This window comes from Athene cunicularia, assembly GCF_003259725.1.
Source record: "Athene cunicularia isolate RWA chromosome 28 unlocalized genomic scaffold, athCun1 chr28_part2, whole genome shotgun sequence".
Classification (NCBI taxonomy): domain Eukaryota; kingdom Metazoa; phylum Chordata; class Aves; order Strigiformes; family Strigidae; genus Athene; species Athene cunicularia.
Window position 1 is genome coordinate 205,025 of NW_020799140.1, and position 26,885 is coordinate 231,909.

Genomic DNA, 26,885 nt, shown 5'->3' on the forward strand with positions numbered 1-26,885 from the left:
ATTTTCCAAAATCTCTTTAAAGAGTGTAGAATATTTTTTGGGCAAAGTGGAAGCGATTTTTAAGACTAACTTCAGCACCTGTACTAAAACTACTGTATTTTAGTTCTGTCTCAAGCAGCCCATTTTCTAGTTTTCGGGGACTTAATGTGGTTGCTGAGGTACAAGTGGGAAAGAATGGATGTGTTTCAGAGAAGGAAAGGAACTTGACACTATCACTGATGAAGCTGGGTGTAAGGGCTGAAGAATAGAGGGCTGGGTACTTGGGGACTGGATCAGGAGAAAAACTTGTGGTTCAGACTCAGAAGGGTTTTAGCTTCAGATTCATGTGACTTCAGAGTAGCTGAGATGCATCATCTGTATTTTTAGTGAAGGACTGAGTATAGGGGGTATTTCCTGTATTTTCAAAAATGTACTGAGAGCTATGTAGTAGTCTAGGAATAAATAGAATCACTTCCGTGTTGTGATGATAGGGTTTGATCACAGTAGGCTTGTAATGGAATATCATGCCCTTCTACTGTTAGTTTTGAAGATCTGTGATTAAATACTTCAGATGTTTGTTCATATCCAAAAATACGTTTTGACAAAAATCCTTCAAGAAGCTGTTTTCTTTTGTAGTATGAAAACAAAAACTGCCAAGGGGGTAACAGGTAGCTACTGCTTGTCTCCAGAGTCGAGCCAAGCAGTTCTTGCAGAACATAGCAGGTTCTGAACTTGGCATTTAGAGTATTAAAGTGAAAAAGTGGTTAAAATTTATGATGTGGAGCAGATTTTACATTGGGCTGAAGGACATGAGGAGCTAGAATCCAACATCATCACCTGAGACCAGTGGACAAAAAAGTGACAGAAGAAAACTAGTAGAAACCTACAGAAGTGAGTTTTCTCTAAATTAAATATAGACTATGAGAGTGGGTGTTACCAAAAATGTGTGATGGAATAACTAATCCACTGAAAATTGGAGTCTGTGTTCCTATCTATGTAGAAGTTTTGGTAATTCCAAGATCTGGTTTAAGCACTACACTAGGAATAAAATCAAAATTTCGAAATGGTTTGAATGGGAGAAAAATACTGTGAGGGAGAGGAAAAGTGGGATTCTTTATCTTCTCGAAACCTTCCCTTAATACTTCGTTCTGTTACATCATTACTTATAGATGACCCATGCCTATAGGCTGTCTTAATACAAAAAGACCTGTGCAACTGGAAGAACATGAGATTACTGCAGCGTTGAGTTCCTCTGTCACTTGGATCATAGGCTGGTGCAGTTTTAAGGGACACCGGTCCAGCCTCTGTCTCAGAGCAGAGTCAGCCAGACCAGGTTAATCAGGACTTTATCCCATCTGGTCTTGTAAACCTCCACATGCTCCAATCCCCTGAGCATCTTGGTGACCCTTCACTGAGCTCACTCCAGATTATCGGTGCCTTTCCTCTATTGGGGGACATTAAAAATTGGATGCAGTATTCTAGGGGTGGTCTGGTGAGTGTTGAGTAAAGGGGGATGATTTCTTCCTTCTGTCTTCTGTCTGTGCTTCTGTTAGTACAACGCGTTCTCTGTCACGGTGCGCTGCTGGCCCATGCTCACCTTGCTCTATACCATGATTCCCAGGTCCTTTTCCATAGAGCTGCTCTCCAGACAGTAAGTGCCCGGTGCAGAGGCCTCTTACTTTGGTACAGAGTGAGGCAAAGAAGGCGTCATGTGCCACTGTACCCAGCTCGTACCCTCTATTCAGCAGCTGTCCCGCATTTTCCTTTTTCAGCCTTGCACTGCTGAGACAGCAGTAGAACCTTTTCTTGTTACCCTTGATATTACTTTTTTTGTTTGTTTGCGTTCCTTTCAAGTCTCAGCTACAGTTGAGCTCTGGCTTTCCTGAGGCAGAACGGACAGTGTTTCTAAATTCCTCCTTTCGTAGGCTGTCGCTGCTTCCATCTCCTGTGTGCTGTCTGTTTGCATTGGAGCTCTGCCATGAGTTCCCTACTTAGCCAGGCTGCTCTGCTGACACATCTGCTTGTTTGCCTGGGTGTTAGGATGTTAGGAAACAAAAGATGCTATATGCATAGTGTTGACTCGTCTCAGGGGGTTAGAATATAGCCTTTGATCACTTGCTCTGCTTTGCTGCACTTCTGTGTTGGCATAATCCTTTTTGGGGAAGTTTGATGCAAGGGTGCTTGCGTTTTTCTGAGGGTTGATGTGATTGTGTATCCCCAGCTATGCAGTAGTGCAACTGTACTAAAGGAAGGCCACACAAGGCACATCTCAGCACTTTTAATCTGCTCTTATCCTCTGAAACTACGGAGTAACCACTTCAAATTCTGCTTTTTCAGCACATTCATGTCTGGTATTTGGACATCAAGAAGTGGTACTTCTTGATGCGTTCATACATACTTAAGCTATCTGGTTATCACTTACAGCACATTTTGTAAAGCCAAACAAACAAAAAATCCAAACCCAGCTCTCTTTCCAAGATGCTGCATCCTCCCTTGAGTGACATTTGGGGAGATCTGTCCCATCCTTCTGTGTTACTTACTTGGGCTTTTTTAATTTAATCTTAAAATGCTCTTCCCAAGTTCAGAAAACATTCTGAACTAAAATGCCTTTATACGGAGGTGCTCTGACATAACAGGAGCCAGGTTTAAATTTAGGTTTTCTTGAGCATTGGATGGGTAGAACCTGTGTTAGAGGGCACAGATAGTCTGTAGTGAAGTGGAAAATAAGTACTAGGTCTGGTCTCGTGTTAGACTCCCCAGAGTTGTCAGTCAACAGGAGGGGAATAAGAAACGAGCTAGTAACTGAAGCTGTGCGTCTCGGGGAGCTGGGAAAGGAAGCAAGGACATGGACAGAAAACCAAGTGATGCACAGAAAGAAAATGAGTGCTCCCTTTCATGAAAGGGCTTTTTATCATGGAAACAAAACTAGATTCTTTTCTACTGAAGGAGCGTAGTAGTTTCCTTAAAACTAGGTTTTATGGTCACTTTGTTAATTATTCATCCAGATAAGGACCTATTTGTTGCTTTTAAAAATCTTTGTCTCTTGAGTACATTTGTATTTATGTATATGCAAACTTTTTTAAAGGTGTTTTTTTTTTTAAAGGATCTTTAATTTACTATCCACTGAAATAGTTTGAAAACTTGTCACAGCACTGCTTTCTTTTGCGTGATAGATTTCTAGCAGGCTCTTAACATCACCGTAAATGAAATAATTGGTCTCGTTGCCCGAGGTAAACACTTGACAGAAATCATAATTCTGTATAAATGTCAGTTCCTTATATATTTTCTGTCATGCCCTAAAAGGAAGGTAGTTTGTACTGTTTAGGTGGAGAGAATGTGGGGTCAAATTTTGAAGCAGAGAATATTCCTGAAGAGTGATCTGTCAGGGGAACAGTTGAACGTGCCTCTTGTGATGACAGGACTGTCATGTGGTAGATATCCCAGCCTGTTGAGAGGTTAAAACTCATAACCAAATGGCAGGAGATGGCTGAGACTGATGGTATCAAGTATGTAGAGCAAGATAAGTTAATACATGTTTTCAATTTTGAACGATTTGGCTTTTTTTTTAACACTTAAGGACTATAAAGTCATGTTACACTGATGTAATTTAAAGGTAAGTACAGACTAAAAGGGAGGTCTGTATTCTAGTTTTTTGTAGAGAAGGATGGGTAATTGATATTTTCTTATCTTGTGGCAGGTAAAAAAGTTAACAGGACTGTAATTTCTAGGTTTTAGTACAAACATTGTCAAGTACCTACAGCAAATACAAGAAAATCTTGTAACTGTTGTAATCCTGCCACTTTTCAGACCCTTTATTTTTTAATCTGTGTGTGTTTCTCTATACCCATTCCATGCCTGTCCTCTCTTTTCCCAAGGTATTTGAACTCTGATAGTCATTGAATAGTCATTGAGCAACCTCTATAAAATTAGAAGTGGAAAAGTTGCAGAATTTTGCTTGGATGAAAACAGTAAAGAAGGCCAAGGGGAGATATATCCTCACTGCTAGTGTGTACTTTGGGGAACAGACACTTGGAGGGGTAAGCGTGTGTAAGCTCAAGGACAGTATTTGTGCGAGAACAAGTGGATATGAAGTATGAAGACCTGCATTTAGAAAAGGAAGAGCATTGGAGGGAGTTTGTGAAACATTCAGTTGGAGTGCCTGGGACAAAATTCTTAACTGCTTTTAATGTGCAGCTTGATTATGTTTTGTGATTACAGGGACTGGACCCAGATCGTGTATGTCCATGAGTGCTGTTACTTATATGGGATAAAACCAAAACTAAGTGGCTTAATCTTCCTTCTCACTGATCTCAAACGGTGCATAAACACATAACCTGTCTGATGCTTTGCGAGGAAGCTGCTGGCTAAGAAACAGTTGTATGCCTACAGTGTTCTCAGGGAACTTGTTGCAAGAAAATTTGGAAGGATACTCATTCTCACTGGTCACAGGCTGAGCCCCTGATCTCTGTGGCTCGGAGTACTGAAGATAGTTCAATAAATTTATACAGTGTGGAATCCTGCTCTTCCTCTGTCAGAAGAGTGTAGTCACCCCTTCCCCAGTGCAGCATCCACCCAGGGAGTGACAGCCGTGACTGCTGGGGCTCAGTGGTTCAAACTCGGAGGATTAGTCATGTTGAAATCTGTTTCCCTCATCTTTAAGGGCCTATTTCCATAAACTTTATTAGGACCTGGTTCTGTTCAGTAGCCTGCTGGATTATTCATGTTTATTTGGCTTTTGGGAAAGACTGAAAGTATCTATAAAGCAGCTGGTACTCTGAACCTGCAGAACAGGTGCTGGCACGCTGGGCCTGTGAGGGGTGTCAGACTCTTCCCATCCTCTTGGGGGGGAGAAAAGTCATTGCCTGCTGTCTGTGTGATGTTTGTTCCCTCTTAAACTTATCTTTGTTTTTTTGGTCAGACTTTGGAGAAATAAGCCAGGGTCCAGTTACCAAACATTTTTCTAATTGTTAAATTATTTGTTTTCTTAATCAGAGGAAGATAATCTCAGTAGGCAAGTGATTGTGAACTAAACAGATTTGATCTGAACGATTGACCATCTCTGTGTAATAAAACAGAAAATGAACGTTATAAAGAAATCAAAGCCCATGCTGTAGGTACATGCAAGGTATGTCTGCAAAATCCCAAGCAGTGTTATTGGTAGATCTTTAAAGCATTAAGGTGCTTTTAGTGCATTTCTTTGTTTCCTGTGTAGAGTTAAAGCCTATCGAAGAGTGATTTGCTGTTTAAAAGTTTGATCTGTGCTAGTGGAGATGTTTTAACACGAGGTCTAAGAGAACAACCCTCAGACAAGAACAGCATCCTGAACACAGGGGATGTGGTTTCTTTAAGAGCTTTAGCAGACAGTAACAATTAACTGGGACTGTTTATACAAGGAGTGCATTAGGAAACAGGCAGTGACATTATTTGGATGAGTTACTGGTCTGTTACATTTCAAAACAAAGCAGACAGATGCAGAGGACATGCCAGGAGTTGTGCTGCTGTTCTGCAGTCAGTCTGTCCTGTATGCGGGTAGTAATACCACTTGGACGGATATTGGGAGCTTGCTTCCATCCCTTGTGGTTTTCAGACTTGTAGGTCTCAATGCCCTCAGTAGACCGGTGATTCTTTTTTCAGAAGATGGAGTTAATCTGCAGTGTGTGTTAGAGCCCTTCTCTTCAGTTGCCCTCACATTTTTTTTTCTGGGATAATCACTATTTGACCTAGGCAGGGAGGGAGAAGGGAAAGGAGAGGGATATTTGGTGTTCAGGCATGTCTAGAAATGTAAGAAAACTTCCTTGCCAGCTAAGTCTATTGCAGAGCCACACTGTGATTACAAATGGGCTGTATTTCAGAAGAGAATCCTCTACCATAACGATTGGTTGTGTCTTCTAGTGTTCTTAAGCCTAACAGTGGAGCTTAATAATCCAAATAGTTTATTGTTAAAGTAAAACGGCATATTCTCCTGTGCCTGCTTACAGTTTTCTTTAGAAAATTCCATACATCTGACTGAGACAATGTCTGAAAAATGTGTATCTCTTATTGATTGGGAGTTGCTTTATTGCACTGAGACAGTCATTAAATATTTTAGGTTTTAGGTCGACAGCAATAAGAGCCTCTAATTGTTTGGAAACTGGAACCCCAAATGATCTTAGTATGTTGTGTTACAATTGATAGTAGTATGTTGGAGATAGAAGAAGAAGAAGAAATAAGCATCCAAATAAATATCCTTTGCCTTAAATGTTTTAAGGACTTGTATTATTAGTATGAAATTACATTTGTAAGAGTTAAGAGTGAACTTAAAGTAATAGTCCATGAGTTGTCTGTATTAAAGAGAGTTTTTCACTCTTCAGTTCCATCCTGTGTTTGGGAGACTTACTGCTCGTTAGCTGTATGGATGTTGGAAGGCTTGAAAATTTTTTTCCCTCTTCTCTCCAGGAGTGACGGTTGGAATAGCTACAGAGAAATGACTAACCTGATGATCTCTTACCCAGCAGTTGATGCTTTCTCACTTTCTGCTCTTTATCTACAAGAGTTTGTGCTAATGAACTTTGTTAAATTCTTGCCTTTGTTCAACACCCATTGTTTACAAGACTGTTCAGAGTTGGTATTTTAGTCTTGAATTTCCTACTGTTGATGGATCATCTGCGGCCGTCTGATACGCACTCGAAGACAGAGGGGTGACCGAAGTGGCAAATGAAAGAGCTTATGTATGTCAGCCTCGAGAAACTTGTTCAGCTTACTTAATTGCTGTGTGGATTGTTTACGTTGAGTCCATTTTCTCATTTGCATTTCCTTTAATTTTGATGGTGATAACTTCCTTTTGTTAGGATTAATTAAAAAAAATATTCTTCCATGTAGGACACAGCTTAGGCTATGGCTTTGTGAACTACGTTACTGCAAAAGATGCTGAAAGAGCAATAAACACACTGAATGGCCTCAGACTTCAGTCAAAAACTATCAAGGTAGGATGTTTAGATTTTTTTCAGTCTTCTGTGAAAATGGCACTCTAATAAACTTCATTCTGATGGTAAGGCTTGTGTGCTCTCCAGCTGCAAGAAGGGTAGCACCTGGGAGAAGAGCAGCGAAGGGAGCTGTTAAGCCTCTCGGGTTTTGTAGCAGCTTTGTATTCAAAGATTCCCTTTTTTACATTCCCACCGTTTTTACAGCATTGGGTGGGACCATTCCGAGGTGTTGCCAGGCTTTTGAATTCACGTGCATCTCAGATAGCCGATGATCTCCATTTCGTTTTAAATTGTGTTAATACACCTGCATTCCTTTTCTGAAATAACAGCCAGTACTGTGTATGTGGAAATCACACCTGCTTAGGTGATATTTGTAACTTTATCTGGTAGCAGAAATTAAGATAGAAAACTGCACTCGAGCTGATAAAATCTTTTTGAGGCTTTCAAGAACTTGTGCTGTCAGTACAGTTTTTTGTGTGATCTGTGGTTACTAACAGGCCCAGTATCAGAGTCAGAACTTCAGACAGGGATTCTTCAGTGTAGCAGATAAGTTTGAAAGCATGAGCACTAGTCTGCTGCTGTCTCTTTATTGCATTACTGCTATATTTTTTTTCATCTGTTGGATAATCTCAAACTGAATGGATTTATGTAGCGCCCTGAACATATGTATGTTTGTTGGGTTTTTTTTAAGGTTTCCTATGCTCGTCCAAGTTCTGAAGTTATTAAGGATGCTAATTTGTATATTAGTGGACTACCAAGGTCAATGACACAAAAAGATGTAGAAGATATGTTTTCACGTTTTGGACGCATCATTAACTCACGCGTGCTTGTGGATCAAACTACAGGTGAGTTCTGTTGCATTAGCTTGGTAAAACTGTGGTGCATGTAGCACACTTGACACTTTCCTGAGACTGGCAGTTCTTAAACTAAATGAGACTTTCGCAAACAACATCTGGTGTCAACCACTGATACAATTTTAATGGGATAGCTTTTTCCAATGATTTTTTTAAAACACAGGATGACTTGGCTGCCTCCTTTGCTAGCTTGCAGTCTAAACCTTGTATCATATTTTATGCTCTTATTGTCAGGCTGAGCTGCTGGTTTGCCAGATCTTCTCTCTTGCTATGACACTTGATATTACTGTAGTGCAGTGTGCCTCTGGGCAATGTTCTTAATCTGGAATGCTAATGTTACCTTTATTTTGCACATACTCAACTATTATCCACAGGTAAATTCCAGGCCATAGTTATATATTAAAAAGCAAACCAATGTTTTATGTTTAATACTAATTTGGAACTCTCACAATTTTCTCATATTTTAAAACATTTGAGGTATTGCCAGTCCTCTGTGGTTACTGCTAAGCAAAAGAATTAACTTAATACACTCAGTATTACCCTCTTGAATTTTCTGGATGTATTTTGTTTGTTTAAAAAAAAAAAAAAGAAAGAAAAAGGGAAGTTGCTTAGTTAAGCACTCAGCTCAGGAGAGACCAAAGTTAAGGATTTCCTTTATAATGTTAATTCTAAGTCTGTTATGGTGTGTTTTCAAAGTTTTAATTCCTTACCTAATTACTTCAGATTATGTAATTGAAGAGTATGCCTTATGCTATAACCTTAGGTGTTCTGTGTTTTTCAGTAGCCCATACTGCAGAGAACTTTTTCAAATACACTTTTCATTGATTATGCATGTGCTGTATTAGAAGCTCATCTAATTCTACCAGTTAGATAGTGTGTACATTTATACACCGTAGTTAAGCAGCAACTTTCATGCTCTGTGAGGAATCTGCTGTAATTTAGAGTAGGCCACCAGCAGCTTTTGGTGGGATTAATCTGGCTAAATGCTAAAGTCCGCAGTGTTAAGTATTTCCATCAGAGCTAGCTCCTTGGACAGGCATCTGCTTTTCAGTGCTTTGATTTGGTCAGACCACGCTGTAAACTCAATTGTGCGCAAGAGAAGTCTGAGGTGACTGGATGAGATCTGGATACTGACATTGTAGACACTTGGCGTCTTGAGCGAGGAAAATCCTATCCTTCCTGTCCTGGAAAGGAGGATTCGTTTTGTCCAACTTCGATATCCGTATCGTTCTGTCTCCAGGCCCAGTTATCTTGGTGACAGCTATAGGTAGAAGCAAGAAAAAGAATTCTAGAGCACAGAAAACTTAACAGGTGTCCAAAACAGTCCTCCTTCTCTGGCTGCCAGTGGAACCTAGATAGCTAGCATCTGTCTTTGACAGAGCTATGAAATGGGATGACAGAAGTCATGCAATTAAAATCTCTCCAGGAATAATCCAGTGTTCGTTGAGTGTGCTGAGGCATGATGCTGTCTAACGCAGTGTCAGCTCAGAATATACTGCTTGCTCTCAAATAACCTAAATAATGTATGTATTGTTTGAAGAATGTATTCTCTTTATAATGTAAAGTTTAATGAATGCATAGCCTGGGTTTCCTTTCCCTTCAAGAATGTAGCCATACCTTGGCTTTCAAACCTGTTTCATATCTTGATCTATTCCCAGTTAGGACAAACTTTTAATTTATGCTTTTAGATATGCCCTCTCAGCAGAGGTTGTTTTCTAGCTTTTGAGAATTAATCTGCTTAAAAACATGTTTTCTACAATATTTCTTTTTCTAAGTGAATGCTATGATAGTTCAGGTGGGAAGCACTAAGACAAACAGCTTGGAAGTGGAGAAGTAGTGACAGTAGGTTGGACTCTGGGGTAGTATTTGCTGACTTCTGGGCGATGCTGCTGTTCTGTGCCTTTCCAGGGTGGGGCATGTGGTTCCTCCTGGCACAGAAAGGCTGATCTCAGTGGTATCGGGGCATATAGTGCAGTCAGCTCTAATTTGATGACCCAATCTGGTCCAGCCTCCTGTTTTGGAAGTAACCAGCAAGAAATCAAAACCGGAATAACTTCCTCATAGGTTGACTCCTTTCCAGATCACTCTAGAAACACCAGCCACAGAGCTGCTGCTAGCCATCTCCTGCTGTTATTCTGCAGGTTTTTTTTCTTCAAAAAGTACAGTGACTCAGGAACTTTAAGTCTGTGTGACTTTGCATATTTAACAACGTGCAGTCAACAAGATAAGTTGTTAGTTATGGAAGTTGTCCCGGTGCCCCAGAGGAAAATCCGCCTTTCCTAGAGACCATTCCATGGGTGGTTGTAGGGGTTGGGTTCCCTTTATTTGCCTGCTGCGTGCCCAGGGTTCTGTCATGCTGTATTTGTTTCTGTGAAGTACAAGAAATCATGTTCAGTTGTTGTAAACAACTTGTTTAATCTTATCACATAAATTACGACTTCTGAAACTGCCTCTGAAGATTGCCCTGTGTGGGTGTAGAGACGAGACAGCATGAAAATACTTGATACGGCCCTTTCTGAAACAGAGCTGGTAAAGTCCTAGAATTGGTCTAGCCATGATATCTGCTTTGGAATGACATTTAAACAAAATGTACCCTTTTAGCTTTACTGTGACAAACAATAATTCCAGACTGTGGTCAAGTCACAGGTGAGAAGCCAGGGGTGAGAGGGAGAGATCTCGTAAGGCGTAACTTCTGCTTCAGTCAGGATAACAGCATTCAGTGCCTGAGGTCTGGAACTAGGGGAAAAAAGTACGAAAGTGTTTAACAGCAGTGTAATTGTTCCAGTACAGTTACCAAGAGGTAATTCTTAATCAGTTTTTAATGAATTAAAAATAAGGTATGTGACAGCTAGAAATAATGGACGTGACATTGATGAAATTGTGATCTCTTCATTGCAAAAGGTTAAACTGCTTTAGTACAGTTAGACCTTTGTGCCCTCCTCTATGAACCAGAGTGTGCTTTCAGCGTGGAAAGCTGAAAATATTTGCAAAATGGTGTCAATTTTGTTTGCAGATGCTTTTTAGTGATAATCAAAGCTAAGGGATTTTGTTTTGTTTTTAACCAACTAGAATTAATTTTTTTTTTAATTCATTTAAAATGTTGGGAGGCTTTTTTTGTTAACGGAAATGTCAGTTGGTGAAGGGTTTCATGAAATTCTACCACACTGGTGTGTTTTTAAGTGTTTGAGTCACTGTGGTTGTTATGGCTGAAATGAATGTGTTAATTTGTCTTTTGTTTCTTAATTTTGTATTTTATCCTCTAGCTGCTGAAGAAACATTAGTAAATGTAGAGAACTTGGAAGCCGTGACCATAGAAATATTTAACTTTTTCGTTTTTTGCTTTCAAAGTTATTTTGAGTTTATCCTGAACTTCAATTTTTTTTTTTTTTTTTTTTTTTTGGTCGCATTTATCCGGTTTGACAAAAGGTCAGAAGCAGAAGAGGCAATTACAAATTTCAATGGTCACAAACCCCCAGGTTCCTCCGAACCCATTACAGTGAAGTTTGCAGCCAATCCTAACCAGAACAAAAATGTGGCACTGTTATCGCAGCTGTGTCATTCACCAGCTAGACGGTTTGGAGGGCCAGTGCATCACCAGGCGCAAAGATTCAGGTAGGTTAGGAGGAATAATGCATTTAAGGCTGTCCTACTGTTCCCGTGTCCGTCTGGGAAACTGCACTCCTGCAGCTGTGCAGTAATAACTTCATTGCAGCATGTGTGAATGAATACATAGAGCACTGTGTGTTATGTAAATAAATTGTTGAATTAAAATATGATTAAATTGAAATCTCACTTGTAAAATTTATATTTAAGTTAATTACGTAGAGCTACATACACTACGGTGTCTGTTTCTTCAGTTGAGTCTATAGCGAGATGGTAAAAGTAGCAGATTCCAGATGGGTATTGGTAGATGCTTGTCTCAACAGATCCCCATTCTGTAGTCCACATATGTGAATGCAGATATAATTTGGCAACTTAATGAAAGCTCTGAACCATTGGTTCCAGCAGGGAGGTGTCAGTAAAGTAGGATCCTTATTGCCGATGAAGGGATTCGGTGGGATTTCTGCCTACGTCTTGAGCTGTGCAGTGTTCTGTAAGGGAAGAGTCCTCACAAGTTCAGTGAGATTGAGTAATTGCAGCGTATTGTCTGCTTCCAGAGCTGCGGAAGATATCATGTATTTTGCCTTTGAGAACTGCCTTAGTTGTTCTGAATATGAATTGTTTGAATTTGAATTGCTTTAGTTGCTTAAAGGAGGGTGTTGATAGTTGGATTGTGCTCTGGAAAATGCATTTTATTTACTGTCTTGTTGGTAAGTAATTGGCTTTGAGATGTGCTCATGAGAGTTTGAGTGTAGTCTATCCCTGTTGAGAACTTACTTTTTTTATTCTTTTTCTCCTCTGAGATATCCAATTAGCTTAGTATAATTGGACTAAAAACTAAAATATATTTTTGTAGTGCTACTGTTACAGTATTGCTGTGACCTTTCCATAATGCTTTAGTTCAGCATTTTAAGAACAGCTAGGTGTAATGTCTCCCCAGTGAGAATTAGTACTTCATAGTCATCCCTTGTTTTACACTAAGGGTGATAGAACAGGTTGCTCAGAGAGCCTGTGGAGTGTCCATCCTGGAGATGCTCGAAACCTGGCTGGAACGGGGCTGAGCAACCTGCTGTAGGTGCTCCTGCTTTGAGCAGGGAGTTTACTAGAGGATTTCCAGAGGTCCCTGCCAACCTCACTCATTCTCTGATTCTCTTCACCTGTAGCCCAGGCAAGTTTAGTGCAGGCAGCTCCTCAGATAAGTTTTCGATTCCCCGAAGCCCTCATCCAGATCTCCATACCCAAACCTTCTAAGCCACACCAAGGAATTAAATTCTACATTTTAGGTGAAATATTAAAAAACTTACACATCTGTCTTTTTGCATCAGCCAGGGCTACAGTGTGTCCCGGTCCTAGTAAAATCTTGAGGCTTATGTCTCATGTTTTCATTCTTAATGTAATTGGACATTTTCATCATCATTCTTCCCCTTAAAATTTATAACAGAATTAAGGTGCATCAGAATAAGCAGTACAAATAATACATCCATAATTAAGATACTAAATAACTAATTCTGTCCTGTAATGATCACTCAGTAACAGTAAAAATGATTAATATATTTGTGTTAGTAGTTGCAGGTGAAACTAAATTTTAATGGCTGGTTTGTTCATTGTTCTTTTATTGTACCATGAAGAGCAGCATTAGTGCTATTTCAGTGCATTTCCCATGTTTCTATAGGCATGGGTTTTCACAAGTGGGGATAAGACAGAAGAAAGTGTCTGTCTGTTCCATTCCTGCTTCTGTGGTAACTATGTCCCCTCAAATCATCTGTGCCCAGTGCTCATTTGTCAACACATTTTGGTCAACTTCTGCTCCAAGTTATCAGCTTGCTGATGGAGGAAGAGCTGAAGAGTTGTAGGTACTGCAGGCTGGCAGAGGTAGTGACAGGACAGTTCTGGGCTAAGCCACGGTGTTACACATAACTATGGAGACAAGATTCACCAGCTGACTTGACAAGAACTGTCCGTCTCTCCATGTTTTGTCACAGACTTGCAAGAACTCTAACACTTACTATAAAACTTCCTTCCCTCGGTCACATGCGCGTGCATAAACATATGTACATGTATGCACAACGCACACACCATCCCACAGCCCGTCTGACTTCTCACCCTTGGTGTTAACTGCGAGTTTTTCTAGTGAGCCTTCCTAAAAGGGTGGTGAATTCAATGAGTTACAATTATTCATACTGTGGTAAAGCTTAGGAACCTTAGCTTGGACTGAGTCTTGTTTGTTTTGTGTAGTGAACAAAACATGATGAAAGGATAAGCTGCTTCAGAAGAGCTCACAGGCTGTATAAATTACACTTGTGGTCTCTGCTACAAAGAGGTTGAATACTTAAACTGACATTTTGATTACACTTCATCTCATTCCATCATATCCCTGTAAATCCGGGATTAAACCTTTAGTATCTCTAATTTGTAATTATTAATTTCCTACAGATATTGCTCAGACTCTTTTGTTTAGTGTTCTGTTAATCCCTTGTAGTTCCTGTGGTATTTGTGGCTCACATCAGGAACTGGTCTTAATGCCTTGTCCTGCTGAGCGCTGGGTTCACCTGCTAATCCTGAGACACAGTCCAAAGTGTGTTCTGTTTCCATCCGGGAGGAATGATGCTTCAGCATGGGATAGTGCGTGGAGGATAGAGAGAACCCCTGGGGCAAGGCTTTCTTTTGGGTATCAGATTTGTTTGCTTAAACAGAAGAGCAGATCTTTAGGTGTTGAACTCCGCGGCAATTAAGCAGTTTGGCTCCTAAAGCTTGAGAAGGCTGTCCCCAGAACTCCTGCGCTTTTACAGCTCACTAGAGCTTTATGCTGGAACAATCTTCTTTCAAATCTCGAAAGTATTCCCAGTTCAGGTGGTTTTGCTTTCAGACTTGATCAGGGTTGGAGCCAGTTCCCACTTACTTTAATGTGCATACTTCTGTTGATATCAGAGTCTATCAGTTAGGCCCAAAATGCTTGTAGGGGGAGTTGTTATTTCTTGATAATTCTTTGCTCAAGGGGAAATGCGAGAAGACATTAGCGTGTTTCACCTTGTTGCTGCCATTATTGATCAAACAGCTCCCATGCATCTGTTCTGTTTTTCACTTCAGTGAAATGTTTCAAATTTTCAGCTTTGAAGCAAATTTGTAATTTGGATGCAAGTTGCCTGTGTTGACAAAGCCACAGAAGAAAAACATCCAGAGTAGTACTTCATCGAACTCCTAGCAGTTTGTGGCACTGAAACCCCTTATTGCTGCTGCTCTCTGATACGTGGCTGTTTAATTTAGCACCCTGTTATTTCAGGCTTAAAGCTTGTATCACTGACTTCTCAACAAGCCTTGTTTTGTACACTGGAGGTTGTTCCTATCTGTATTGGGGTATAGGAGAAAAAATTGCTTGTGGGGAAAACAGTGGATGTGCCTGTTATCAGTGTAGTTGAACTCCTGCTCTTTATGGAACTGTTCAAAAATAGAAAGATTCCAAGCTCATGTGAGAAGGCAACATAGGCTAATATTTAAAAATATTACTGCTTATTAGCATTGTGTAAGATGTGGGATTGCTCCCACTTGCGATACTGTGTATAGCTGTCTTCGGATTGCAGAGAATCCAGCAAAAAGAATTTATAGGACTTTCACAGAACTAAAAATAAGTTGTTTTCATTTAGGAGTGTCATTTCTGAGATTGTCCTCTAGTGTGTTAAAGTAATCCCACAATCTATTAAATGGAGATTTCTGTCTCATAACTGTAGAGCAAAAGGTTGTTCACATAAACGAGAAGCTTATAAAGTGAAAAAGATATAATTAAAAATACACTGTGTTGATACTTAATGTCACAAGATGTTGGAGTTTTGAGGCTAGCATGACTTAAAAGAACCATCCATAGATAACATCATCTACAGATGCTTAGGGAGGATTGAAAAAGCCGCGTGGAGGAGACAGTACAAAAATAAACACAACAAAAATGAGGGCACCAGCAGTAAGTATGAGAAGACTGAGATCATTTGAAATTTACAGTATTAATGGAATTATAAAACATTGAAACATCTTGGATCTCTGTGGGCTTTAGTGTTTGCCCAAATTGTAAACATCCTTAAGTATAACTTTCTAAGAGTCATCTTAAATTTGTGTGATCAGAGAAATTTTTTCCTGTAGGATAAAGAGTTATTACATGTCAGCTGCTCTGTGCCAGGCTACGTACAGGCTGTTATCCCAAGCTAACCAAGAGATCTTGTGTCCCTCTTGTGCAGGCCTTCAGTCCAGGATAAGCATAGAGATTTATCAGCTCAGCTGAATTGCAGTAGGAGCCCGCTCTACTCATCGTGAGTGCTCTCGCTCATGGCCTCTGTCCTGTGTCGTGCTTCCAGGTGGATGCAAGTCTAAACGTAAACTTAGCCTTCCACATAGGTCTAATCCTATATTATGTTTACTGTCATTTTTGCAAATTTTTTTTAATGGTTGCTTTTTAACCAACCAGAAACTTTTGTGAAAGGTTTCTTTTTTCATGTAAACTTGCAAAGTATAGCTTCATTTTGGAATCATATTAGAACTGGGTAAGAGGAATATTATGTGTGCAGTTATGTTTCCTATTGTTGTTTTTTTTCAAATGACTCTTCAAGTCTTTTAGGGGTGTTTCTACCCTGTTTTTTTTAAAAAAACAGTAACATTTTTGTGAATCAAAGCAGGAAGAGGAGAATCTGTTTGAAAGTGTATCCAAAGAACAGAGGTACTTGCTATTTTAAATTATTTTGCCTGTAGTATGCATTTAGACTTGTCGTCTTCCTGTGTTGAACCCCCAGCTGCTCTTTTACAAGTGTTTCCAATCCTTGATGTACTGTTGATCTGGGCTTGTGGGCAGAGCCTGAGGCTTTATAGCAAGCAGGTTCAGAGCTACACTGACTGCTGGAACCAACATCAGGCAGTTCTGAGCTTAGAGATTTTCTGCTCCCGTACACGTGAGCAGGAACCCAAGACTGGTGATCTGTTGAGATGAAAACTTTCCAGATATTAAGATAAATACATCCTACCAGATCATTACTTAAATGGAAAGAAGCTACAGAACTGAAGGTGTCTGTCAGAAAAAGTAAGTGTATAAAGCATGCAAACACAGGAACATTTTAAAATAAAAGCAAACCAAATTGTAGATATGTCACATAATCATCAGATCACACGGATTAGTGCGTCTCATTCACATTCTGATACTCTTAACTGCTTTTTCAGTTTTACTGTAGTACAAGGATTCCCAAACTTGGATTTGCTTGGGGCTGGCCAACAGTGGCAGCAGCAGTGAGTATGTGCGGCATGAGCTCAGGTGTGTCCGCACTGGGCTCTGGAAACACCAGTGGCAGGGAGCCAGCTGGGCCAGGTCATCTCCGGTGCCTCCAGGCAGCCCGCAGCAGCTAGGGTGTGATGGAGGGGAAGGGCTCCCCCTGCTCTGGGTCCAGGAGGGTCTGATAGCTCAGGCATCCAAGGAAATGAGCTCTCTGGGCACCAGAGAGCTTGGGGCGGGGGAGATGGGGACTGAGTGGTTATCTTGTGTGAGTGCATCAAGCCAAGTGCCACACTGAACATGAGCTGACTTCCCTGTGTGTGTGTGTGCTGCTGCAGCTCTGCTCCCCTTCCTTCTGATGCACGTTGCCTTGAGCCCTCCCTTCTATAGAAAGACTACAGCAGCTCCTACCTTTATGCAGGGCAAGAAAAAGTCAGTGGGGAAGTGTTTGGCACTTAATGCAGCGTTCACTGCCCAGACATCCATTCCCTGTTTTCTCCAGGTCAGCAGAGAATCAGGAACTGCCACCGCCATGTTCTTGGCAGAGAGCAGCACGTGTACCGCTTTTAAGTGGTTTGCATATCACCAGTGGTACACCACAGTTTGGGAACCCCTGGTATAGTATAATTATATTTCTACAATCACGTGACCTCACATTTTTAAATAATACATAAGCACAAGGGATCAAATAGAGTTTTTTGCCTTAACTTTCACATTTCCTGACCTTTGAGTGCTTAGCTGTGCAACTGTAATACTGCATTAAAATATTCTGAAGCTTTGAATTTCTAGGATGGAGAGCAGAAGTAGAATAAAGGGGAATTAGGGATGTGGGTTGTAGGAGAAGAGAAAATAATACAAAGCAAGACCTAAAAAGGAAAGGGTTTTTGCATAAATACTTCTGGGGTACTGGGCAGGAGATGGGGTTTAGGAAGAGTGAGTGGGTAGGTGTTTTAAAAAATCCAGTTCAGTAAAGTCAGATAAGTTTTCCTTTTATGAAGTTGGTATAAAATAAATAAGAAAACCATACATGCATACTGAAATTGTGAAACTGTGTACTTAAATGTGGTTTGCTATTTTGATGTTTGAAAGCTACTCTAGTTAGAATATCTGCATAACCAGTATGAAGGAATAAAAACGTGAGATTTAAATTCTGTAGCTAGAAGTGTGGGGCATCCCAGCTACTGAGAATTGACGAAGTGCCGTTATTTTCTTAGCTGCCTAGTAGCTGTGAGTATGCACAGATGTGGCTTACCCAGTAGCCTGCTCGTATTGGGAGTGTTTGCCAGCACCTGCTGCCTTATGGTGGAAAAGGGAGTAGGCTTTGTTCTATTCCACAAAAAAAAGAAATTTAAATTAATAACGCACGCTCTCTACTCCTAAAAACAAAACTCCCTCCCGCCCCAGCAAAACCCAAAGAAACTGTTTGACTTAAGAGTTCCCAATGTGCTATCTTAGAGGCAAGAAAAGGAGGATATGGGATGCAATCCCCTTGAGCAGAATAAGCGGGAGATGCCCGAGGGTGGCTTGAAGCAAGCTGGGGCCTCTGGGGAGGTGTTGCCTGTTACCTGCACTCAGTAGTTCTGCACTGATGCCATGGAGCACTCTTAACAGCCTGGCTGAGTTTGAGATCAACCCAGGTCCCCTGTGAAGGTGATCACATAATCTTGCCTTGCAACTGTCCTGTTGCCTACCTATGTCCAAGGATAGTGCCCTATTGATAAAGTAGATGGAATACTTAACTTTTTCCTTCCTGGCAGCTGTCAATTTGATTGTCAATTTGAATGGGGAAACATTTCTTTCTGGCAGTTTTGATGTCCATGTAGAAAAATATTCATTCTCAGTTGCTTCCCATTCAAGTTAACTTGCTTAATTGAATTGAACTTTTACATGAAATATTGTGCTTTTTATTTGCTAGGTTCTCTCCTATGGGTGTAGATCACATGAGTGGGCTTTCTGGTGTAAATGTTCCAGGAAACGCATCTTCTGGCTGGTGTATCTTCATCTACAACCTTGGTCAAGATGCTGATGAGGGAATCCTCTGGCAGATGTTTGGCCCCTTTGGTGCGGTTACCAATGTGAAAGTTATTCGAGATTTCAACACCAACAAGTGCAAAGGTTTTGGTTTTGTGACCATGACAAACTATGAAGAAGCTGCAATGGCCATAGCAAGTCTTAATGGCTACCGCCTGGGGGACAAAATCTTACAGGTTTCCTTCAAAACCAACAAGTCCCACAAATAACTTGCTCGTGCTTTTTGTATGGAATAGATAATTGAGTGACAGAAGTTGAAACATTTTTGTTAGTGTAAAACTCATTTTGCGCCAATTTTCACAAGTGTTTGTCTTAGTCTAAATGAGAAGTGAAAAAGGTTTTATATTCTGGGATGCAACTGACATGTTCAAATGTTTGAAATCCCACAATGTTAGACCAATTTTAAGTTCCTTTAAGTTATTTCATTTAAAACATGTTAAAAATCCCCTGAAATCTTAAGTAGATTGCATTAACTAGACCCTCTGGATGGTGGTAAAATTGAAGCATGCTTTCACTTATGAGACTAACATTTGTTCCATTGAATGTTGTCTGCAAAAACTGGAATTTTCTGAAAAAAAATATCAGGCTGAATTCATTAATTTTCTTGTTTTTTGTGTTTGTTGTTTTTCCTACCCATTCCCCTGACCTCCTCTACCCCAGACTCAGTAGTATGGAAGAAAAGTTGAGAAATACTAATGTTTTAGTTGACAGTAAATTGTTTGATGAATTAATACTCATTACTGCATCTGTAGTTGAGGATTAGGCTTTTTAAAGTCAAGGTCTTGTAAGTAGTAGCATGCCAGCATAACTTTTAACACCATTGATGAGGTAAGTTGCACACTGAGCAGTGGCCGAGCTGTCAAATTCAAAGGTTTTTAGAAAACATTACTTTTAAAGCCCACTTTCTAATAGGAATGGACCAAAGAGTTTCAGAGAAACTCCAGGAAGATTTCAGACTCAAAATGAAACTCCAAAAAGAGAGTGTGAATATATATGTTGCTACTTTATCAAACTGAATCTCTTCTGTCCAAGTATTTAATGCATGGTGCACTACTTACTGGTACATTGTAATGCAGCAAGATACTTACTCATTTTCAAAGATCATTATAGTTTGAATTCCTTTGGTAGTTGTATTCTGTAAAGAAAAAAACAGTTATAAACATTTGAGCATTGTATTTCTCGCATCCCTTCTAATGAGTGCTAGATTTTTTTTCTATTTTAATAGGATTTTGTTTTGACAACTAGCTTTACTTATTGAACACTCAGCAGAAAAGTACTTACTACTTGCAAGTTAGATATTAACAAAAAAACCCTTTGATTTGTAGATTTAAAGATTAATCCCCCAAGTTTTCTGCAGACTGCCTTGAAACTTTGAGTTGTTCTGTTTCTGTTAATTTTCTTTTGCTTTTTTGTGTTTTTTGTTTGTTTTTACTTTTGCATTTAAGAACATTAAATTTGATTTTGTTTTGCTCAAATTTTGTTTTGTTTTTTATTTTCTGTTATTTTTTTGCTAAGTATTGCACAAAGTGTCCAGCTTTCAAACGAGTGTTGTTTTAAAGAACTGTATTCCTCCTTAAGAGTTTTAAGTTACTCCTTTGACAGTAGAAGAAAAAGGGTTGTGAAACAAGCACACGACAATAAATCTGTCACGTAGTTTCTATGTGCCACGGGCTGATGTAACCCTGCAGGTGTTCTTTGCTAGGAAGCCTGAAAAGGATGACTCTATCAGGTAAAGGCTGTGTAAGGATACTGTGCACGACTAGAGACTTGGCCTGGGCACCTTTCAGGCCCAGTGTTTAAGTCCAGTTGCCAGAAGGTAGAGCCAATGTGCGTATGAGGTCAGCGGCAGTTTCATTGCAGTGTCTCCTTTTTTTGTGTGTGAACCTCTACCAGTCCCAAAGTTTATTTTCAAATTCCGGAGGCTGCTCCATGCCGCCTGTTTGTGTCGCTCCGTCCCTAGCTGACTGTGCCTTGTGTTTGCAGTCATCTCTCCGGTTCCTGCAGTAGGATCTGCAGTCTTGCTCAGCCCATCAGCATCTCTGCGTGCTGCCACCGAAGAGCGGCTGAACTAGCTGCCCATCTCCGTTGATTACCTTCAGCTCTGCCTAGCAAATGCTGTTGCTGACATTTCTGGAACTGCCTGCGGTGTACTTAAAGCTGTACAGACAGGTGTTCACGTGGTGGGCAGCCTCCCGCTGTTCTTCAGCTTGTGTGCAGTGAATCTCAGTGGGATTTTTACTATGAATGCATCCAGCCTTGCCTTTCCTGCCAGTCCTTTCACTCCACCGTCGTCTGAGAAGCACGATGGGCTGTAGAACAGTGGCTGTGACAGAGCAACCAACAGCTCCCACCCCAAAAGTGTGCTTTCAGACTGTCTATTCCAGATGTTCCCACTAGTTCCATCATCATTCTTTTATCACTTCAATGAATACTGCTTGAGATTCAGGGGAACTCTCCCAAGTTAAAACTCTCTAGTATGGGGAAGTCCTCTTACTGTGTCCCGTCACCTCTTAATCTCACACTGTCCTGTTCCACAGGAGTGGGTGTGCACTCGTTTCCAATTTCCTGTCGTTCTCTCTTGCTTTATGTCATATAAGGTTAATTCTCAGTCTGTATGGGAGTTACTGTTTTATCACAGCATTTAGATGGGTGTTCTGACTTCCAATAAATGACACCCTAAATGTGACTTTGCATCAGTAATCATTGCAAGTGTGCTGGTCGTTGCAGCAGTGCCAGCAGCACACTGCTGTGAGCTCACCAGCTGTCACTGCTTTAATAAAACTTTTCTTGGAGGCTTTTTGGCATCACTGTCATCTGAATGCTTCCCTGTTTTTCCATCTCTCATTCTTTGTTAAATAAGAAGGAAATGCAGGAAACTGTTTCAGTAGCAGTATGAAAACATCTCTTTTGGGAAACATCTGATCCCATCTTCATTTGATAGTTGCTCTGAAAATAGTTACCAGGCAATTTGTGTGAACGAAGAACTGCTGTTTGGGTCAGGAAAAGAGGAAGAAAAATCCTGCTAAAATATTAAGAGCTGATACCTGAAGCATGTGGTCTGCACTGTTCTAACAGTCAAGAAGAACTTGGCGTAAGTGTCTGGTCAAGAAAGGATTGTGTAGATATTCTTGATGCGTTTGGTCCTGAACAACAAAGAACAAAAGGAAGTTTCTGGAAGTGGAAGCTAAATTCTAACAACAAATCTGCCAGCAGTTCTAACCAGAAAGGTAGGAGCAGCTGGTTTCCTTACCATGTCATCCAGCATACCCCCTTTGAAGGTCTGCATTGGACATACTTGCTTCAAGAGAGGTTTTCACCTCTTAATCCTCAGGGGGTTTAAAAAACTGCAGATACATTCTGCTTTTCATCCTTTAATTGATGGAACAGACATTTCCTTCAAGTGACGATTCTGTCTCTGCTTAGAAAATCTTCGTAAAACCAAAGGCCTGTCTCAAACCAGAGGACTCTTACCTTTGTGGTCAGATGCAGTAGGCTGAATGAAGTCATGAGTACTGGAAAGTTTTGGATGCTGCGTTAGGATGTGATGATCAGATTTTAAGGACCTGGGTTTGATGGTCCATACTGGAGATGTGCTACAGGGAACAGCTGTGATGGGAATGTTGTGGGGTCCTTCAGAATAGTTTAGAAGTCTTGCAGGACTCCCCCAGGGACCTGCTTCTGAAGGATCAGGTATAATTCCTTACGAAAACACACAGTTATGGCCAGGCTGCTATTTCAGGGCCTCATAGAGAGGCTTTCCCATATCTCGGGGGGCAGTGTTTGGTGTTTGTGCCAGCATTTCTGAAGGGATCAGTCTGCCTTTCCTGAACCTGCAATTTGGGTGACACCACTTCCTTTTTACACTTACTTGATCAAACAGACAAATGTGGTGACAAAATGAGAAGTCTTACCTGTCTGTGTTTAGAAAGAAAAGGGGAGAGAAGGCTTTATCATCAGTCCCCTTGTGGTCAGGGTAGCTGTCCTCAGAGCTGAAGATCTGCTGACTGGGAACAGGAACGGCAGGACCAGTGATACCACTGTCAGGCTTCACCTGGGCTTTATTTTCAGATGGACCTGTTTGCTTTGTCCAAAACTCACTTGCTTTCACAAAGAGAGAATTTGTTTGCATGTGAATACTCAGCACTTCATTAGAAACTGCCCTTTGCTTCCGTAGGTGAGTCACCCTGGGTTTTCCCTTCACTGGCCGTGAGCCATCTGGTTTGGAAGGCAGCGTACAAACCGGTCACCTTTGGCTTCTGTGCCAATACAAACGCTTCTCACCGTGCAAGGGCGGGATCTTACGCTGGGACTCGGTCAGTCTTCAGGACTTTGAATGTTAAGCCAATTATTTTTTTCAAGTGGTAAAATTTCCTGAATATCCAATGTCACTTTAATACTGCTTTGTCACTTTTAGCTTTAGCATCACTTTGTTTCATCTCGGTATTTCTTTTGAAAGGGAAACTCTGCTGCCCTTACTTGATACCTATCCCTTCTCCACTTTTTTCAAATACCGCTTGTATCTGGTACTCCAGTAAGGCTCTTGACAGGCCCAGGCATGGCTGCTACCCGTGCTTGTTATGGGGCTGCTTCCAGAATTGCACGTGAGCAGTCTTCATTCTTTGTGAGACTGTGGAGTTTCACTCCAAAATGAGACAATGCCTAGCTGAGAGCAAGACTGTCCTGGTCATGGTTGAAGACCACCTCTAAACTCCTCTGCAGATGTTCTGGGCTTTAGTTGTGTTGTACAGTATAAAAACAAATTTTGGAAAAGAAATCCGGTTTCCTTAGTATGTACGAAAATTCGAGTTTTGTCAAAATTAAAATTCCTTGAAGGCTTTATTCGGACTTGGTCTTTTCTAGTCTGTTGATTTATTAATGCAAGTTTTTATTCCTGCTCAGTAACTTACACTTGCTTCCCAAATTTCCACTGTGAATGGAATTCACCCTTGTGCAGAAAGCTAGCCACAAGCCTAATCACAGTTTAAACCTTCTGTTAACCATTTGCAGATAGGGAAATTTCACAGTAAATGTGGAGAAGGAAACTCTACTGTTGCTGTGTACTTGGTATAAGCTGGCAGAGGCGAGTACAGTTCCTTCAGATAAGGAGATGGCGACATCAGAAAAGCGATAAACATGAGTGGAATCAAAGCAGCTTAGTGTGTTTAGCTTTCTTATGATTCAATTTTAGATGGTGTCTGTATATTGAAGTGTTGAATTTATTTTGTTCTTCAAGCTACGTCGTCGTAAGTTTGGTTTACTTGACACGCTGTGCTCCACTCTTCTCTGAGGGAGGGGACCCCAGCCAATGCAGTTAATGTTGCCTCCCGTGCCGAGCTTGTGCCAATCCCTTCGCTTCTGTTCTAGCTCTGGGACTGAGAAGGACTTGAGGATCCATCCTTTAGGGTGGAAGGAGAAGTCAGGAAACACCACTGTCCAGAACAGCACCCCACGGTGGTGTGTGTCCGCACACCTTTCCTTCTCTTTGGTTGGTCACGTTTTCTCATCTGTCTGTATCATGATGGCATGGAACCCGCTGACAACTCAGAGATACACAAGTCACTAAAGTAGGATAAATTTCTCACTGCAGTGAGTACTAGTTGGTCACTTTGTGGTCACTTACATTCGTCCAGATGACCAAAGGGTGTCAGTATGGAGAGGACACCTATTTTTGTAGGGGTATCGAACGTTGTAGTAATGTTATTTATACAAAGCAATTAAAAAGCTTTAAAAAAAAGATAATTGGCATAGTTACATTTATAGAAGGACTGTTCAGCAGTTAAAACCAAAATGATGAATATGTGTAAAGGCAATCCATTATTTTGAATGCTAAGTTTTGGAAATGAATAGTCCTGAAGGTCCTTAAACGTTTATTATAATCTTATGTTTCTTTAATGTTCTGGGTAAGGTCAATAAAGTAGAGATTCTTCAAATATTTCAGGAGAGATTTTTTTTTTTTCCAGTGTATTCTTAACTGTAATAACTGAAGTTACTTTGGGATAGTTTATAGTTACATGTGTGCTTTTTTTAAAAAAAACAAAAACAAAAACACCTTGGAGACTGTCCCCATGTTTAGTTTTTAACAAAATAAACAGGTCTTATAATAAACTGTTTATTGAAAGTAGGTCCTCTGATATATCTACCTGCAAAGCGTTAGGGTTTGTGGGAGGTTCTTTAGCATACAGCTTTTTGTGAACTGCTGATGGTGATCTCATGGTTCAATCACAAAAGTCAAATCCAGAGCAATTTGTCTTAATGCTACCTCTGTCATAAGGTTACCATATTTTTGACTTCTCTAATGAGGAAATTTGTCCTTTGTAACACTCTCAGTGAAGCACCTTACTGTAACATTTCTATTTTTAGGCTCCAAAGAATAGCTTTAGGGTGAAGGGACCAAATTCACATTTAGCGTAAGAAAACACAGCTCCCTTTGAGCTCCCTTAGTGGAGCCGTACTTTGTTTTTTTTGGTTTTGGGGTTTTTTTGTGTGTTTTTTTGTTTCCTCCTCCCCAAGAACTGCGTTTGTCACCCTAGGTACTTCAATCTCTGTATTTGGAAGCAGAAGACTCTGTGCCGTAGGCAAGTTCCTCTAACGTAGCTCTGCACTTGTCAGTGTTGGGATACTCAGCACAACAGAACTGATAAATACGAAGGTCACGAGGCTAGTGTTTATCTTTGGGTTTTATACCTTACTGGGTTTTCTACTTAATAATTAAAAAAAAAATTAAAAATGCGGAGTTCATACGGTTGCAATTACCTCTCTCTTGCTTGTAAGAGGTGGTGCCTGCCTGTTCTGTGGCTTCTCCGTGACACGGCTGGCAGAATGGAAAATTGCGGTTCCTTTCTCAAAGTGTCCACTCTGAGATGAGTTAGGTACGGCATCGTTTTTGTCTGAGTCTTGTGTAGTAAAACTAAACAAGACTTCTAAAGTGTCGCTTTCTCCTGCATGATTTAAAAAAAAAAAACAAAACAGTTGAAGCCTTCATGATCTCTAAAGCAAAACATGACACCCAGCGAGTAGACGTGAATTCTGTTACTGTTTTTTTGGGGTCTTGCTGCGGTTATTTGTTATATATCACACTTGGTAAAACATTTACGAAGGTTGAACTAGAAATATTTTTCTGTTGAGTGGAATTTTCAGCACTTAAAATCTTTTTGTTGACAATGATGGAAAATCAGTACTCGAACTGCCACCTGAAACCTTGAAAAATTGCTACTGTGTTCACGTTTTAGAATCCTATCCTCATGCTGTTGTTCCTTATTTTTAAAAAATTTTTCAGCAACTTTTCAGTGGTACAGCTGAACCTTTTCACTTGGTCATTGCGAAGAAAATTACTTGAGACATTTGAAACATAAGTTGGGATAAACCTTTATTTGACCAGTAATTTTGAATTAATACTGTACTTCTAGTCTTTTTATTGATTTAATTTCCCTTATGTAATCTTTTGTTTATAAATTAATCTGTTTGTGGGACAGAAGGTTTTATCAATTGTTTTCCATACTGTACAGTATATGGTTAAACATTTTGTATATTTAGTGTGTTTTTAAGTTATTGATTTGTTTTATATCAAATAATTTATTTTTCAGGTACCATTTTCATTTAAACTTTGTTTTTACATGGGTTTATTTTAAATAAAGTATGACACTGCTTTCCAAATGTCTACAATGAAGTTGAATCCCATTGTGTTATTTTGAGACTACTTATGTAAATTAACTTATTTTAGAAATAACTGCAAAAATGTACCAAGTTCATACTTTGGTTGTGCTTCAATTCAAGTGCTTGGAAATTTTCTGCAATTATTTTTGAGCAGTTTGACAAATAGGAATTTTCATATTGAAACAGCACAAAGATTTGTTGAATGAAGCAGCAGCTTTGTAGAATCCTGTGGATGGAATTATGAGCATTGTTTTCTATGTGGTATTTTCAAAATTAAATGAAACAACGCCTAGATATTTTACGCTAGTGTTAACACTTAAATTATCTGTTAATTGTGCAAAGAAGTTTTGTACTTTTGCCACATGTTCATTACTGGTTTTGTTGTTTAGAACTTGCTCATGATGTTTTTAAATGATCCATGATGAAAGGTGATGTTCTTCAAAATAGAATTAGGCTTTTACTTAATTGTTCATATTTTGTCTCTTTTGTCCCTACAGGAATTGGATTGTTATTGTGCAATTTGGAATTTGACTTTTTTTCAGAAGAATCAGAACTGTGTTCATG

The 26,885-nt window shown here is 40.1% G+C and overlaps 1 protein-coding gene across 1 annotated transcript in view; it reads left to right on the forward strand.

The window, feature by feature from the left end:
* Window positions 1-24,438, forward strand: part of ELAVL1 (ELAV like RNA binding protein 1) — a 32,739-nt gene extending 8,301 nt beyond the window's left edge. Inside the window, exons 2-7 of the mRNA XM_026865195.1 lie at window positions 6,838-6,941; window positions 7,633-7,792; window positions 10,054-10,060; window positions 11,195-11,407; window positions 17,140-17,253; window positions 18,553-24,438. Of these exons, the coding sequence (XP_026720996.1) occupies window positions 6,838-6,941; window positions 7,633-7,792; window positions 10,054-10,060; window positions 11,195-11,407; window positions 17,140-17,253; window positions 18,553-18,877 (923 nt within the window). The 3' untranslated portion in view covers window positions 18,878-24,438. The remainder of the gene's footprint in view (window positions 1-6,837; window positions 6,942-7,632; window positions 7,793-10,053; window positions 10,061-11,194; window positions 11,408-17,139; window positions 17,254-18,552) is intronic.
* Window positions 24,439-26,885: the final 2,447 nt, after the last annotated feature.